General features: G+C 36.9%; 2 protein-coding genes across 3 annotated transcripts in view; both read left to right on the top strand.

Moving 5' to 3' along the window:
* The window catches only part of carmil1 (capping protein regulator and myosin 1 linker 1), a 31,559-nt gene extending 16,482 nt beyond the window's left edge, over window positions 1–15,077 (top strand). The window contains exons 6-38 of one of the 2 annotated variants that reach the window (XM_008422638.2): window positions 412–509; window positions 658–728; window positions 1,105–1,178; window positions 1,261–1,336; window positions 1,451–1,539; window positions 1,730–1,824; window positions 3,167–3,253; window positions 3,326–3,429; window positions 3,513–3,590; window positions 3,747–3,823; window positions 4,344–4,448; window positions 5,370–5,439; window positions 5,559–5,640; window positions 5,724–5,823; window positions 5,925–5,979; window positions 6,119–6,291; window positions 6,486–6,554; window positions 6,631–6,724; window positions 6,802–6,900; window positions 6,992–7,120; window positions 7,244–7,366; window positions 7,453–7,628; window positions 7,915–8,002; window positions 8,089–8,247; window positions 8,329–8,395; window positions 8,916–9,166; window positions 10,071–10,186; window positions 10,450–10,990; window positions 11,104–11,146; window positions 11,850–12,041; window positions 12,178–12,315; window positions 13,047–13,202; window positions 13,485–15,077. In XM_008422638.2, the coding sequence (XP_008420860.1) occupies window positions 412–509; window positions 658–728; window positions 1,105–1,178; window positions 1,261–1,336; window positions 1,451–1,539; window positions 1,730–1,824; window positions 3,167–3,253; window positions 3,326–3,429; window positions 3,513–3,590; window positions 3,747–3,823; window positions 4,344–4,448; window positions 5,370–5,439; window positions 5,559–5,640; window positions 5,724–5,823; window positions 5,925–5,979; window positions 6,119–6,291; window positions 6,486–6,554; window positions 6,631–6,724; window positions 6,802–6,900; window positions 6,992–7,120; window positions 7,244–7,366; window positions 7,453–7,628; window positions 7,915–8,002; window positions 8,089–8,247; window positions 8,329–8,395; window positions 8,916–9,166; window positions 10,071–10,186; window positions 10,450–10,990; window positions 11,104–11,146; window positions 11,850–12,041; window positions 12,178–12,315; window positions 13,047–13,202; window positions 13,485–13,612 (4,003 nt within the window). In that variant the 3' untranslated portion in view covers window positions 13,613–15,077. Of the gene's footprint in view, window positions 1–407; window positions 510–657; window positions 729–1,104; window positions 1,179–1,260; window positions 1,337–1,450; window positions 1,540–1,729; window positions 1,825–3,166; window positions 3,254–3,325; window positions 3,430–3,512; window positions 3,591–3,746; window positions 3,824–4,343; window positions 4,449–5,369; window positions 5,440–5,558; window positions 5,641–5,723; window positions 5,824–5,924; window positions 5,980–6,118; window positions 6,292–6,485; window positions 6,555–6,630; window positions 6,725–6,801; window positions 6,901–6,991; window positions 7,121–7,243; window positions 7,367–7,452; window positions 7,629–7,914; window positions 8,003–8,088; window positions 8,248–8,328; window positions 8,396–8,915; window positions 9,167–10,070; window positions 10,187–10,449; window positions 10,991–11,103; window positions 11,147–11,849; window positions 12,042–12,177; window positions 12,316–13,046; window positions 13,203–13,484 lie in introns of both variants that reach the window. The other variant, XM_008422639.2, reaches the window with a different exon arrangement.
* Window positions 15,078–15,167: 90 nt separating this feature from the next.
* LOC103472800 (secretagogin-like) overlaps window positions 15,168–16,812 on the top strand; it is a 4,346-nt gene continuing 2,701 nt past the window's right edge. The window contains exons 1-5 of the mRNA XM_008422640.2: window positions 15,168–15,381; window positions 15,894–15,964; window positions 16,118–16,213; window positions 16,515–16,604; window positions 16,722–16,778. Of these exons, the coding sequence (XP_008420862.1) occupies window positions 15,312–15,381; window positions 15,894–15,964; window positions 16,118–16,213; window positions 16,515–16,604; window positions 16,722–16,778 (384 nt within the window). The 5' untranslated portion in view covers window positions 15,168–15,311. The remainder of the gene's footprint in view (window positions 15,382–15,893; window positions 15,965–16,117; window positions 16,214–16,514; window positions 16,605–16,721; window positions 16,779–16,812) is intronic.

Here is a 16,812-nt window from a genome sequence, read left to right as displayed (position 1 = left end):
TATTTTATCAACAGTGCTTTGTAAAAAAAAAAAAAAGATTTTATTTGGAATTGTATTTCATGTAACCAAAATATTTAATGCTCCAACTAACACGTCAGTTGATTTTTAAACACCGAGATGTTATTTCAGTTTATTTTACAGTAAATTAATGGTTATATTAATCTACCATTAATTTACCATTAAGCATTACCATTAGAGCAAAAACTCTAGAAAACAACCTTAACTCTACAGAATTTTAAGAATAAAATAACAGTACATGAGAAATTTATTGTAAAAATGTATATGTAATGTAATGTTATCTATTAAAACACTTTATCTGTTTAAGAGAATGTATTTGGCTCTTCATGTCTTGATTTCTCATATGTTTTGGTACATTTTTCCAATTTCCTCCTGTATCTCTCTGTAAGGAAGGAAGATGATGAGGAAGTTGAATTTGAAACCTCCAGAGAGGTTAACAGCCCTGCAGGCCGTCTGGAACGAACAGTGTTCAGCTGACTTAGGACCCTGTGGTAAATACATTTAATTAAAAAAGAAATTAAATAAAAAAGACAAGAATAAGAAAAAAATAAAATAAGTAACTAAATAAACAGTCCAGGCAGATTTCAATGAATGTTTGTTTTTTTGATCACTGTCACATTGCTGTGATTTCTCCTCCAGGTGGCTTTTCTCATCAGTACTGGTGTGTGTGTGACAGCTTGGGTCTGCCATACAGAGAGGAGGTCCAGTGGGTCAGTATGGAGAAACTGTCTTCCTTTACTTGTTTTTTTTAACATTTTAACTTTTTAATTTCCTTTCTTGACCACATTGTTTTAATAATGTTTATCTTGGTATTTCTCTGTATTTGTTTTTTTTTTCTTCTGCATTTTATGGGCTTTTATTTTTTTGTTCTTTTTTCCTGTTTTTTATCTGTTAAATATATGTATTTTGTTTTACCCGTTTCAAACTGAAACAATTACTCCTGCAGACTCTGCACATATTCTGAAGCTGCTTCTGCTTGATGCTATTTTCTTTTTATTATTACCTTTTTTGCTTTTATGACAATATTAAATCTTTACAATGTATTTTGTTCTTTTTTATCTCACATGTTGTTTCTACATTTTGCAGGATGTTGACACAATCTATTTAAGTCAGGACACTAGAGAGCTGAATCTGCAGGACTTTGTTCATCTGGAGAACAGGTTTTAAACTCTGATCTGATCTCAATTGCCATCACATTCACACATAGATATTTATTTGAACTTTCTTATATTTGTCCTGCAGGGATCTTGTGGCAATCATCGCAGTTCTGGAATACAACCAGTGGTTCACCAAGCTATCAACCAAAGACTACAAACTGGTAACATCTTGAAGTTCTGTTTTACATTTTACTTGTAGCTTAAATATTCCTATTTTATTGTTTAAATAACATGTACTTTTTYCCCTCATTGTGTTTGGTGTTTCTGTCTTCCAGCCTACAGATGTGTGTGACCAGATCCTCAGAGTTGTTGCCCGATCCAGTCGACTAGAAGAATTGGTTCTGGACAATGCTGGACTGAAAAGGTCAGATTACCATTGTTCAAAAATAAGCTAYTTTTAACACAACAATTTTGATTAAGACAGTGATTTATAATTTATGAGGTCTTATTAGCCGAGCTTGTYGAGTTGCTGCATCCAGTCAGGTTTTCTGCTCACAGGTGTTAAAGTCAGTCTGTGATTCTGACATTCTGTTTCTGCTACGTCTCTTCCTCAGTGATTTTGCTCAGAAACTTGCAGGTGCTCTGTCACATAACCCGTCCTGCACGCTGCACACACTCAATCTGAGCAACAACTCCCTAGAGGACAAAGGTTACAACCACCCACACACACACCTACACATCTCAAACAATGTTTTTTACTGTTTGTACAGGGTAGGGCATGAGAGTAGGGGTTATCTATTTATCATTGAAACGTAGACACTTCCTATTTGACTAATTAGAGTTCAAGCAGTCGGAAGCGTATTGTGAAATTGAGCGGAAAAACAAGAATCCTGAAAGAATGATACATTTTTTTATGTTATTAGGAAGAGTTCCTTTGTATTTTACACCACAATTAGATTTAAAAWTTCAACATTTTATAAGCAGACATTTAGCATGCAAAGTTTTCAAAATGGTAATACTATCATTAGATTTTTCTCTCTAAATCAGTGGTTCTTGACCTTTTTTGAGGTACCAAACCCCCCAGTTGCATATGCGCATTCACTGAACCTTTCTTATTCCAAGCCCCCCCCCCCACACACACACACACACACAAAATACTTTGCGGTATTCTGATTTAGTAATGTAATTATATTAGCTGTGTTACCACCCCCACACCACTAGAGACACTACCAACCACGAAAAGATGCGACTAAGGAGCAGATTTAGACTATAGAATTTGGTAAAAACTGTGAACTTTGCTGAAGTAATTAAAGATAAAAGTTCAAATTCATGCTGAGAGTGGACCTCCTTCAATCAGAGCTCCTCCGCAGCTCTGATTGGCTAAGCAATGTAACGTGATCCTCTGCAGCAAGTGATGGCAAAGCGGGGCGTCATCACGACTTTACACAAGTGTGTCTTTACCTCCGYGGCAGAGGCTCCACCGAACCCCTGAGACCGACTCACCGAACCCCTGGGGTTCGATCGAACCCAGGTTAAGAACCACTGCTCTAAATAGATGCAACAGTAACTAGTGATGAGAAGAAAACGGTCCATTCTGGTGTATTCTGAACATCATGAGCTGAGCATGTTATTTTGTTATTCTGTTGACATGACTTTAATCTTCAAGGTRCTGTTTTCAGATCATTCAAATTGGCCTTGATGTAACCACATGTAAATCTCTTTATATGATTGAGTTTAACTGGTGTGMGTTTCACTTATTTGATTAGATATTTCTGTGTAATTTGATACAAATTTGACCCACTTTGTCTTGTAAAGTGCCTCAAGGGGATATAAAGAACTGAACTRAGCTGACGCAGAAGATTCCACTATGCCATTGTTTATTAAAAGAAGATGAAGGCAAAATAAAAGTACAAGATTAAGTACTCTCACAAAACTGTAGATACAGAAAAAATAACAAAATAAGAAAAACCTGTGAATTTCAAGGATACTTCCTGAAATTCATAATTCACTTTCTAAATGCAAACAATCCGGTGTCTGAATCTTTCTTTCAGGTGTCTATGCTCTGAGCTCTCAGCTAGCCAAACTGCCCATGGGCCTAAAGAACTTGAATCTCTCAAAGACCTCCATGWCTCCCAAAGGTGAGTAGAAAACAAAAAAATAGTACTTTCCTGTTCTCAAGCTTGTTTTTTAAGAACAAGTTTGTATTGCAGGTGTAAACAGCCTCTGTCAGGCACTGTGCGCCAACCCCATCATCGCCTCCACCCTCACACACCTCGACCTGTCGGGGAACTCCCTGAGAGGAGATGACCTTCAGGTATGCAACACCATRTCCTCTCCTGTCRAGCTTTACTGTTCTCTCCTCTATACTTAATGTGGTTCTCTGTGTTGTCTTTGCAGAATTTGCACAATTTCCTGAGTCACCCAAACTGTCTTGAAACTCTGGATCTGTCAAACAGTGATTGTTCCCTGGAGCTGGTAAAAACCGCTCAGWTAGCTACTTACGAATCGAGACATCCTTTTATTGAGCTTCTTTTGGAGTTTTGTGGTCATATCATACATGCACTGATTTACATCTATGATTTTGCTCTATTTTACTTTATATACATTGYATTATTTTGCRTATTTTTTCAGGTGTGTGCATCTCTGTGCAGAGGATCTTTGAAGCATCTTGCCATYCTCAACATGTCAAGAACAGTCTTCTCTCACAGGTCAGACTCTGAATATTCATTATGAAACTATTATGTAAGACTTTTACAGATATTTTAGGGCAGTGGAATTCAATATGGAATTCTGATCTCCAGTAATCAAACTAGGTTTGGCTTCAATGACTGATTAGTTATCTATTCAGTATTCTTCATAAGACAYMAGCATATAATCGATGAACAAAAAAGGAATAATGATAGTTGCMGAGGGTTGCTATGTTTTCTTTTTTTAAACGTATTATTGGATTTGGCTATTRTCTGTTTGTGTAGATCAGCTTGTAGTTGGCAGCAGGTCTCAGTTRCCATTATCTGTTAAGCTGTAAGATYAGGAACCACTGGTTTTAACTACAAAGAGAGGCAGAGGCATAAAAYATAYKCTCAGATTCTAGATTYTTGGTTGCCCATKAAATAAWTATTAACCGAGAAAATGCATTCCAATTATTAAACAGAGCACATACTCAGAATTTGCTGTGTATCTCAACACTTTTGGTAGAAAAAATGTATTATTTTTTTAACATTCCTACAGGAAGTGCAAAGAAATCCCTTCATCCTTCAAGCAGTTTTTCAGCAGTGCTCAGGCTCTGACGTCTGTTAGTCTATCAGGAACCAAGCTGCCGCTGGAGGCTCTGAAGTAAGAATGGCTTAAACTGGTTTAAACTTTTTCAAGCTAAGCTGATGTTGGACCACTTTGCAGGAAGTTTATGATGTCAGTGTCTCTTACTTAAAAGAATGCCTGGAGTACTTCCAAAGCTATGCATAAGCAGGAGTGGGCAGCATTTCTTATCCAGARATCAGCGTTTTGTATGAACTAAGTTAAAGCAATCAGTCGGACACAYAATGAGTTTCTGTGTTAAGAGTACTGTCATTTCATAATAAAAKGTTTGGTAAGATTTACATCTTTAGTTGGAAAGAAATGTAATGTTTATCCGTGACTAACACAGCAGTCTTTTTGGGAATAAACATTTAGATATCAGCTCCTGGTTAAAAAARATGCAGCTATTAAGATTATTTTTCCCCCTATTTTCTTGTCTTCTTCCTGAATATGTTTCTACCAACCAAATGACAAAAATAGATTAAAGTCCGTTTCAGTTTAAATGGTTCAGTTGCAGAAAACAAAGATAATTTAGGCCTTGCTTTCATTTGCTTCAATATTAATTATTAGTTTAAATTGAACAATTTTTATCTGATTGCATCAAAATCCCAGATAGAGTTGGCAACAGAAGCAGTTCAGTAACTTTTGATTTTGTGGGATTTAAATTCACTTCCTCCTTTCTCTGCACACAAAGGAGGAAGTCATTTAACAACATGCAATTTGAGTAAGCTGTGCTTAAAAACCATAATCAAGCTATTTATTTTTCCTAGTAGACCGGTTTGATTTTAAACTTTTACTCTGACAAATGCAGATTTATGAGGTGCTCCAAACCATTCTTTGAAATTAAAAAACTTTTCTTGCAGTAATAATTAAAACCATGGATGTAGAAAAAGGGGTCATCATAATCTTTGTAAATTAATTCTATATTACGCTGGCATTACTAACTAATTTTGTTGGTAGATCGTTGTTGTTGGGCCTTGGTTGTAATCCAAACCTCAGTGATGTTTCTCTGGATCTCAGCAGCTGTGATGTAAGTCCACCACAGACCTCAGCACTTTTTAACAGCCTATTTTTAAATGCTACAAGTGAATTCAAAAATAGTCACAAATCTGAAGAAGTTTTACAAAAAAAGAGTGAATTTCCCTGCAGCTTCGTTCGGGAGGCTCACAGATTTTAGAGGGCTGCATCGCTGAGATCCCAAACATTTCCAGTCTGGATATTTCAGACAACAGTAAGAACATTTTAGCTTCCACTCACACATTTTGGATTTGTGCTTCTGCAGATTTAAGCCCATGCTTCTGTTGTCCGGTTTAGGTTTGGACATGGATCTCACCACCCTTCTTGTGTGGCTGGCCAAAAACCGCTCCATCAGGCACCTGTCGTTGGGCAAAAACTTTAATAATATCAAATCAAAGTAAGTGGCCACAAAATAACAACAATTACTTTCTAGCAGCCCAGGATTAGCTTTTTGCACTTTTGACTTTAGATAATTGTTTTTTTATGCTGTGACCACAGAAATGTTGCTCAAGTATTGGATAACCTGGTTCATATGATTCAAGAAGAAGAATCAGTGAGTGATGCATTGTAGCTTTTCATTTCCCCTTTATGGTGACAGTTTTATATTGGTTGAACTTATTTTTGTAGTGTTATCTTATTTTTTCCTAATTTCTTTTTTGTTTTGTTTTTTTTTTGTTTGTTTTTTTTGATAGCCTTTGACTTCCCTGTCCCTCGCTGATTCCAAGCTGAAAGCCGACCTCTCCATCGTCCTTAACGCTCTGGGCAGCAACACTTCTCTGATCAAGCTGGACATCAGTGGAAACTCCATGGGAGACATGGGGGCCAAAATACTAGCCAAAGCCCTCCAAATCAACACAAAGCTCAGGTGAGTAATCATATTTTCTTGGAAAATCATGTTTCAATGTGAATCTTTAAAAATCAGGAGCTGTATGCGTCTGTAAACATGTTGTGAAAGGGGTTTTAGAGAAGAATAAATGCATTTTTATTAATTTCAACACCCACTGACCACAGAACATTTTCAGGCTCAATTCTGTCTGTTTTATTTGTGTGGCTCTCCAGGACCTTAATATGGGACAGAAATAATGTCAGCCCCCAGGGTTTACAGGATGTAGCTGCTGCCTTGGAAAAGTAAGAATAACATTATTACATTTCCAGGTTTTAGGATTCTTCTTGCTATTAATCCTATGTCCTCTTTAAAAATTAGAAACTACACAATTCGATTCATGCCTGTTCCCATCATGGATGCTGCTCAGGCACTGAAAGCCAACCCAGATAAGACGGAGGAGGCTTTACTAAAGGTTCCTGCTCATTTATCTGTTATGTTTTGTAAAGTTTTAAAATCTAAAGGTTGCTCCTTATTCTTTGATTCCTGCAGATGGAGCAGTACCTGCTGAGAAACCACGAGACGCGTAAATACCTCCAGGAGCAGGCATACAGGCTGCAGCAGGGAATAGTCACCACCACCACACAGCAGGTTGGCGCAGCAGTACACATGCACTATCTGAACAGTTCTTTGATCCGTTTTAAGAAATTCCTCTTAACCTTCAAACTTGTTTACAATTCAGATGATGGACATGATGTGTGTGAGAGTCCAGGATCACCTCAACTCTCTGAAGTTCTCAGAGGCCAATTCTGTTCAAGATGACATGAAGCTGGCAGAGAACCTCATGAAGGATGCAAAGAACTCCAAAACTGTAAAAAAAAAAAAAAACACAGATCAGCACCAACAGAGTAGCTTTACACAGTGCACTGATTAATCCAAATAAAGATGTGGAATAAGGGTAGATTTCTCTTATTTTGCTTGCATTTTGTTCCAGCTGCTCCCCAACTTGTACCACTTAAAGAGTGGAGGGTCCAGAGTTGCATTTGTTGCAGCCATTCAGGACAAGCTGGAGTCGATGGCTGGAGAGGTGGCAAGCGTGATGGACGAGCAACTGCAGGTATCATAGCATCAACTCCACCAGCTTTGACCATGCAATCTGTAAAAGTTTAAGAGTCAGGCTTCAAATGATATTGACTGTTCCAGACCATGCTGGTGTCTATGGTTGATGCTGCTGAAGGCCTTTGTCCTCATGTGATGAAGAGGAGCGGCCTTCGTCAGGAGCTGCTTAAAGCTGCTGCAGGGAGGTTGACCATCCCTTGCAGCTTCGTCACAAACACTCTTCTGGAGCAGTCCGGTGTGGACATCATCAACAAAATCAGGTCTGCTCTGCCCCATGCATGCCTGCTGATCAGATTAACTTTACTCTGGAGATCACAGTGCAGATCGTAGCATCGAACATTTATGTTATTTGTAATGTTTTGCCATCGAATGCAATTTTGATAAATAGTGTGGCATTTTATGAAACAACCTCCACTAGAGTTTTAATCAAGAATCACAATAGTTATATTTTTTCTTTGCTAAAATTTTGATTCTTTATTGGGTCAATGTTCTTTTAGCTGCTTTCACTTTTATTGACACCGGCCTTATTATTTCTGTGTGAAACAGTGAAGTGAAACTCGGCGTGGCGTCCATTCTGTCTGATCGGATTGTTGATGAGATCCTGGAGTCTCTGTCAAGATCCCAACATACACTGGTTAGTGCCATCTCCTCTGTCAAATATTCAAATTCCTCATCCTCCGACTCATTCACCATCTTTCCTTTTGTTCCATCTGTCTCCAGGCCGACCACCTGATCAGAAAGGACCATCCATTGTTGCATCAGGAACCCCAGTCAGAGACAGAAGTCCTGGATGAGTCCGCTCTACATCCAGAGAACTATAACCATCAGAAACAGGATCGAGACAAGAAACATGGACTGAATGATGTGGAGTCATGCATGGTGGGAATATAAATTTACTTTATGAGAAGTTGAAGAAAAATGAGTGAAAATAGAAAATGAAAATCTCCTTTCTCTCAATAGGTGACACCTAAATCCAAAAGGAAGAGTATTCTTGTCAGAATGTTGAGGCCTATTTCTGTGGCATTTGGTAAGAGATCTGTATCCTGCTGGATGCTTTATGAGCTATCTAAAAAAAATATTAAAAGTCGTGGAAAATTCTTCTGGAGCATCTTTTAAAAAATTCACAGAAATCATGAGACAAATAGAAATTTTGAAAAACAGCTTAAAAGATTATAATGATTAATGATTGTGAATTGTAGGACAGCAGTTGCAAACAGCCTGTCTCTTTATCGTTTTAACGATCCCTATGGGACATGTGTGACTGATTTGTTCATGTAAACAGAGGGTAACACAGTTTTCCATTTTGATCAGTTTTTATTTATGATGTATTTATTAATTCATTTTACATACCAAGTTTCTTTCATTCTTTTACAAACCAGAACTTGGCTCATTCCTTTCAAGGAGCATTCCCAGAGAAATCTCAAACTGTACATGAAGCTAAAATTTCTGTGTAATATTTGCAAAATTAATATGATGGGTTTAATTCTAGTGACTCACCATTGCATTACTTTACAATGATGAGTCACTATACCTTCTCTCTCCAACAGAGATGGAGTTTGACCTGGACAAAGCTCTGGAGGAGGTTCCGATCCACGTCGAGGATCCTCCTCTTCCTTCTCCTCCTCCACAAGTATCAGACAGGATGTCATATTATGAAGATCTGCCTCTCCCTCCCACTCCRTCAGATGGGAAGTCTGTGTGCATAGGAGAGCTGCCACAGCTGGAGCACAAAACTCTGGAAAGTTGCACCAAATCCCGACCGAAACCGAAAAAGAGAACAAAACCCAGCAGAGCCCCAGTAAGAAGATCAATAAGATATGGTTACAGTTTTTCAATACTTCTTTTTCAGTATTAAGAAAATTATAACAAGAAGATTCCATACACTTTGACTTTGTTTCTTCTTTTCATAATTCTTGTTTTAGGTCAGTTAGAATAATTAAGCTGTCTGAGAATTGTTCAGCTTTCTTTTAAATTCAGATCGGTACACACCTTTTCTGAATATTTCAGTTCTTCTGGTTAAACTTATGTAACACATCTTGGATATACTTAAAACCTCAGATTTTTAAGCCATTACAGTCTCTGTGTGAAGGCCAACTGTTTTTTGTTCCACCTGTGGAACAGAAAACCTTCCTGGGTAGTAGAATGAGTTTAGATTTCCACATTGAATAAATAAAGTTGAACATATCACTTAGATATGTGGAAATTGTGCCCAAGGATGAACCAGGCTTCTGGAGGTTCATAATTCTCTTCCTTATCTATTGACTGATTTCATTTCTTTTTCTTCATTATGTCACGGAAGTAGTATGTTTGACATGTAATTTAAAATTCATCCACAGATATACCTCCGTTGAAGTCAAATGTTGTGAAATAACATTTTACATTTTAGTATTTATTTTCACATTATTCTGGCATTTACCAAATAGGAATAACTTTGATAATCCTAACTGACCTAAAACAGAATATGTTCAGCCTGATGTAATATAATAATAACAGTAATATGAGATCATATTTCTTTTAGCATATTGTATGCAAGCAGCTGGTTTTAGCTGTATATCATGATTTATTATGAAATGGCTCATGAAACTAAAACACCACTGTATAAAATACTGTTTTACAGTTGATGAAATCATCTTTACCACTATAACTGCTATAGTTTTTAACGAATGTTTTATTACACTGTCATTCTTCTGTCTCTGTGTTAGCGACAAGCCACTGGAAGCTCAGCGCCTCATGATGCAGAGCAGAATAACATGATGGAGAAGCTGGATGAGGGTCTAGATGACTTCTTCTCCAAGAGAGTTGTCAAACTCAGCTTTAGGTCAGTACTGCTCAGAAATTGATTTATTGTTCTTGCATAAAAAAATGGTGACATGATCTCTTTACAATGTTTCTAGTTTCTATGTTCTTGAACAAAGAAATTGAGGAAAAAAAATATTTACAAGCTCTGGATTTGGTTGTTTATCCCTAAAAAAGTAATGAATGATCAAATGCTACCTCATAACCTAAAAAAAAAAACATAACATTAGGTGAAGTTTTAAGATCATTTTACATTTGTGTGTCTTTATTTTGAATATTCTCCAGACTTCCCTCCATAAGAAGTCCGTCAACACCAGAAGGATCAGATAAAAAACGTGAATCCAGGAAGAGTGGCTTCTTTAACCTCATTAAATCCCGAACGTCCCGCTCTGAGAAGAGCCACGGAGCTCCGGCCATCACACCACCGCAGCCTGCACATGCTAACACCACCAACACCTCCACCACAAGCCCAGTCACTGAGGAGCCCCCTCCTACCTCTCCCATACCACCTGTGAAAAGTCCAATCTCTGTAGTGGAGCCTCATCAGGAGATCCGCGGGGCACARCCTGCGAACCACACAGATTCTGAGATGGAGGCGCCTCCGACTTCCACTGAACCTGCAGGGGAGGAAAAAGATACCAAGAAGGTGGAAGATATGGAAAACCTGGAGAAGAAGGAAAGTCCTCCAAAGAAGGAGAATATAGAGAAGAAGGAGAACCCACACATGCATCGCCATATTGGTGTTCCTATGATGGGAAAGGATCTGCTGGCTGAGATGAAGGCCAGACAAGAAAAAACAAGACAAGACAAAATGGCTGAAAAGAAGGTTGGTCAGATCATCTCTGAAGAGATGACCACTCTTCAGAGTGGTCATCTCTGAAGAGTCGTATAATGTGGATATACGACTGAGAAATGTGGAATTTTTATTTTCTTTTTCAGTCCGATTCATCATCAGTCCTGGACAAAGTGGACTCAGACAAACGTAAGTGTGTTTATACCTTTAATTGAAAATTTCATAATAAGTTCCAAAATGCTAAAATATTATACTTAAAAAACCTTCTCTTTAAAACTAAAATTGTATAAAAACAAGTTTCAGAACATTTCTAAAATTCCTAAAGTGCACAGTGCTTGTAAATGCTTTTGTGCCTTCAAAAAATCTACAATCACAAAATAGACAAAAGAAGAAAAAACACTGCTGTCAAGAAAAAAATTTTTTAACAAATGCTACATCATAAACATTCAATATTTTACATTACTTAATAGAACAAGTCTATATTCAAGGTGACAACAAAAAACAGAAATCAGTCTAAAAAGTTTTCTTTAATGTAGTTTTGTATATATGTATCCATATCAATCAATCAAATTTTATTTGTATAGCACATTTCAGCAGCAAGGCATTTCAAAGTGCTTTACATCATTAAACATAAAAACACAGACTCATGCAACATTGAATAAACAATCAAAAACATTAAATTTCCCGCCGAGTCGAAGTTCTGCCCTTCAAATCAGCAGAAAAAAAAAACTGCACCACTCCATATATGTATTTACAAGTTTGTTTTTAGATTTTACAGTTAGTTGTAGAGTCGTTTTAATATTCAGTTTTATTTATATATATAAATCTACATATATAAATATAATCACATGATGTCTAGAGCCTCTGCCTCTCTTTTTTTTCTTTTCTCCAGCGAAGTCAGATGTACATCCTGCGGTTTCCACAGACCCTGAAGACTCTAAACCTGAGCCGATTCCTAGGGCCAAACCACCAAATGCCATCCCCAAACCAGCCCCAGTCCAGACTGCTAAAGCACCACTGGTTGCTCGCACATTTGGACAACTCAGTCCAACCAGTCCCAGGCCATGCAGCATCTCTGTCATTGGTAAGATAAGACAAGTGTAACAACTAAAACCTACAACCATCTTTTAGCTCTCCCCTGGAAATAGGCATCTTAAAGCACAATCTTGGGTTTTTCAATTTTTTTTCTCTTATTTTACTGGTATTTTTTTGTCTCCCAGATGATTCAGTAGACTCTGCCCCTGGCAGTGTATCTCCCAAAGCACCACTTCCTGCTCCCCGTCTGAAGAGGGCGCCGTCGGAGCAAGACAGAGAGAGCACAAGCAGCAGCTCTGCAGGACTTTTGTCTCCACTGGAGGGTTACTATCTCTGTCTACCATCCAATAATAACCCATTTGTCTCAGTAGAAGCTGATGCCACAGTCTAATATCTGCAAATATTAACTTGGCAAAACGTTCAGACTAGCTGTATTTAAATCCTAAAAATGCTACTGTAAAGATAAATATTCAGCACCACTGAAAGCATTGAGAGGAAAAAGAGCAGCTAAAAACACAACAGTTAATTTAACAGGTGTCCAGATGTTTAATGAAGGCTTTGGAGGCCATGACGCCTCCATACGCAGAACAACAGAAGCAAAAGTCCGTCACAGAAAAACACCCAGAGCAGATGCTCTCGGCTCCAGCCTGTAACTTGGCACGTCCAGATGTCTGCGTGCATCTGTGATTTCGTAGTTTGATGCTTCACTTCTGTAATTAACACTTACAGGAACCACTCCTCCTCTGTAATCAGAAGTTGTTGCTCTTAATTGTTGTGTAAAAAGATGTGATTTTAAAATCAAAGAGACAGGAAAGAAAAGAGAATTGAACCATTTTTTGTGGAGTGTTGGGGTCATTTATTCAAGGGTGTTGCATATGAAATGTGAAACATTTTAAATAATGAAAAAACATTTACTATGCACATTTTCTTTCTTTATCTGTTTATGTGAATGTTTAATTTTTAAGACTAATTGACTAGACAGAGCTTAAACATAAAGAACATTTATTAGTTAAAATAATTCTGAACCCACGTTTTTCTTCGGTTTCTCCTGTAGCTGAGTTTCCTGCAGATGGCGATGCTTTCGAGCAGCGCAGCATCACAGGTGCAGACTCCGGCACCAGCGGCCGACAGTGGTCATCTCTGAAGAGCTCGTCCAGTCCCCTTGGCAACGAGGAAGAACGCGAACGCACAAAGTCCCTCCCTGGCTACGGTTTGAGCATTTACCTTTTGTATTATTCCATGTCCAGTTTTACTGATATGTCGTAATTATTAACACTATCAGTATCATTAACACCCCACATGCAAAACAATTCATTAGCCAAAAAATGTACTACATTAAACAAAGATTACTTCCTTTGGTAGGTTAAGGAAAGCGATTGAAACTTTAGAAAACGTCACAAAAAAACTGTGTTATGATGAAGCACAAAGATCACCTATAATTTTATGTTTTTAGTTCTTTTTTGTCCAATTTAATTTTTTTTTGTCATTCTAGTGAGGCTTCCATCTCAGACAGACATGGATCTCAGCCCAGCTGGCAGCGAGATTTCAACTTTGAGCTCTGACCTCAAACCTAATAACAAATCTGAGGACGAATCCGGTGACGACACTCCTTCAATGTGATTCCAGCATCTTTTAAATCTCATCCCAGCGTACCTTCAGAACAAAACAAACCTTCTAGGGCACAGGTGTCAAACTCCAGTCCTGGAGGGCTGCTGCCCTGCAACGTTTAGATGTGTCTCTGCTGCACCACACCTGAGTAGAATAATTAGGTCGTTAGCAGGGCTCTGGAGAACTGATCTACACAAGAAGGAGGTAATTAAGTCATTCCAGTGTTTTGTTCCCGTCGCACATCTAAACACTGCTGGACAGCCGCCCTTGAGGACTGGAGTTTGACACCTCTGTTCTAGAGGAATCGGTCTGTGTATGGAAAGATTTAGTTTATGTTTCTTTTAAAAGCTTCCTAACAACACATGGCAAAGGGGAGTTTAAAACATTTCTACAATCTCTCACATTTTCTGWTKTTTTCACAGCCAACAGCTGTAATAGTACCRTCAAGACCGACGTATGTTACTAGTGCAAAGATCTTTTTACAAACATTGCTTACTATGGAAAGCTCATTTATTCCAACACATGGGGAAATACAACATATAAAATATATTTTGTACATACAAATGGGTGTATATTAAAGCAGCGTTGAGCTTTTATAATTCTGCTGAAATTCATCATGAATGGGAGGGAAATTGAAAGGTTTTTTTTACAAAGTTTTTCTAAAATGAACAGTTTCTATTTTTGTCATTTGAAGTAAACTTTACAATGCTAACCTGACTACTGTTGCATCATTTTACCTTCAAATTTAGCTGGGTTTATCAGTTATTTCAAGAAAGAAATTTCTCTGATTACTTCTGTATCTTTTACTAAGACTTAATAAAAAGTGTATCGGTACATTAATCGGTTAATTTCCTAGATTTTATATATTTTTTTGAGCTTGTAGAAACCAAAACAATGTCTTTCTTTTGGTTTGGTATCTTTTTTTTTGTTTTTTTTTTAGCTCAAGAAAAGAGGCTTTTATTGTCTGGCTGAGAATATTAGGGCTTTCTTTGGGGAATGAAAACATTTAAAACTGTATTCTTCAACAAAAAATGTTTTGTCATCATTACCACACCTTTGCTCTCCTGCTGGGATAATATCACAAATGTTTCCTATAAACAAAAGTGAGATGATTTTTTAATGTTTTTTTTATTACCCACACTGCTGCTGTACCTTCACAATAAAAGTTGTTGTATACTTACATCCTAATGATGTACTGCTGCACTTATATATGTATTATATGGCTATGTAAATATGTATTGATGTTTGTTTAGGGTTTCTGTTTAGTGAATACATATTTTTGTCATAAGGAAATTTTATTGTCTTGTGAAAAATGATTGCTAGAACTTGGTGATGGTCTTCGTTTTACTGGGAAAATATGTTATGCTTCCTTTTTTAAATGTCATTTTAAATTGATTATGTAAATGGTTATGTTAGCCTGGGAATGTGACAAAAAACTTATGTTTAAATCAATAAAATGAGTTATTGGTCACACTTACCCCCCTCCCTCTCTCTATGCAGCCTCTGTTATTTTCTCCTGTTTTCCCTCCCCTCACATATAAAAGGCTCAACCTCTCTGTCGTTCCATTTTTTTTTTACTGATATCAGAATACACCAGAGGGAAAAGTCTGATCTTACTTCAGTGGAATATTTATTTTCTCTGCAACTATTGTAGTTTTGTTCTTTTTTTTTTTTTGTCATAAACTTGGCTTTTGTACGGATCAGCAGAACCATGGACAGTGCACTGGACAGACTTGATGCTGCTCGTTTCTTACAGATTTGGCAACATTTCGACAAAGATGGTACAAAGACCTCCATAACAATTAATATATCCTTTCTAAATGAAAACAGTTATTAAATAATGTATTTTGCTTTTATTTTTATATGCTTAGGCAAATATAATAATTGATTAAACTTTGAATTATGTATTTGCTGATTCACTTTTTTGAAAATCATATCTCTTTAATTTACTCAAGGACAAAAACGTAATTACTTTATTTCCAAACAGTAGTTTACTTGCATGAAATACTATCACTAATGAACATTTTATGTATAGGAGGATCACCCTAATTATTCTGATATCTTACAAAAGAATTATCTAAATCTTTTAAATTATTTTTTAAAAATTATAAAGTTTTATCTAAATTATCACTGTTCATGCACCTTTTTCAGTTATGTTTTTTAAAGACTGAAAGACAGGAATTCACATATGTTGCCAATAAAAAGCTATTAAACAGTTTTGTAGCTTTATTCAGTTTTTAAATGGAAGATTTTTAGAAAAAAATGGAAATTCTTTTAATACTCTCTTTCATAGACAAAGGCTGCATTGAAGGAAAGAAGATGGATGACTTTTTCAAGCATATGTTGCACAAACTTGGAATGAAGGTAAATATATTTCTTTGAGGTTCAGGTTAAGAATAATCATTGATTTTATTGCAAAAGAGTCTAAATATGGATTTGCTTCCATTTGGGTTTGTTTTTCATTTGTTTTGAAAAGCAAATTGGTATGAAAACACAAATAACATGAAATGTTTTCAGACGGAGGAGATAACGGAGGACAAAGTGAGAAGAATGAGGGAGAGATTTGTGTCTCCATATGACTCCGATCCTGACAGAAATGTACAGATTGAGGAGGTGAGACTGAAACGGCTGAGCTGCTGATGGAAAAATTTGCTTAGATTTATTTTTTTGTCCAACAGGAGAAGAAAAAAAATCTTCATATGCTTAACTTTAGGTTTGTGTGACTGCACAGAATTTAAATCAGCCTGGCAGTCTTAACATATCAAAAAGGCTCTTTTTTTTCTCTAATCAAGATTGCCTTCTCAATATAAATTGTAGCAAAACCTAGAAGGTAATAAAGATGGATCACCTTGTAAATAACTGTGTCTTTACTGATAGTAAAACATTCCACAAAAACTCTAATGACTGTTTCCAGCTGGCCGCCATGATGCTTCCAGTGGAGGAGAATTTCCTGCTGTTGTTTCGCAGAGAAACTCCGTTGGACAACAGTGTGGAGTTCATGAGGGTAAGTGGATAAAAGTCAAGATGGCAATAAATGCATTCATCGTGAAACAAAATCCTGCTGAGTCATCAAAATATTATTTTCAAGCATTTACCATGCATCTGCCTTCTTTCATTACAGATTTGGAGAAATTATGACACAGATAGCAGTGGGTACATTTCAGCCAATGAGCTTAAGGTAATGTGTCTCCAGATATAAACATGTATATGTG

The sequence above is a fragment of the Poecilia reticulata genome, linkage group LG11 (assembly GCF_000633615.1).
Source record: "Poecilia reticulata strain Guanapo linkage group LG11, Guppy_female_1.0+MT, whole genome shotgun sequence".
Taxonomy (NCBI): Eukaryota; Metazoa; Chordata; class Actinopteri; order Cyprinodontiformes; family Poeciliidae; genus Poecilia; species Poecilia reticulata.
The sequence above is the reverse complement of the archived record's forward strand: the minus strand, read 5'-3'. Positions and strand labels throughout refer to the sequence as shown.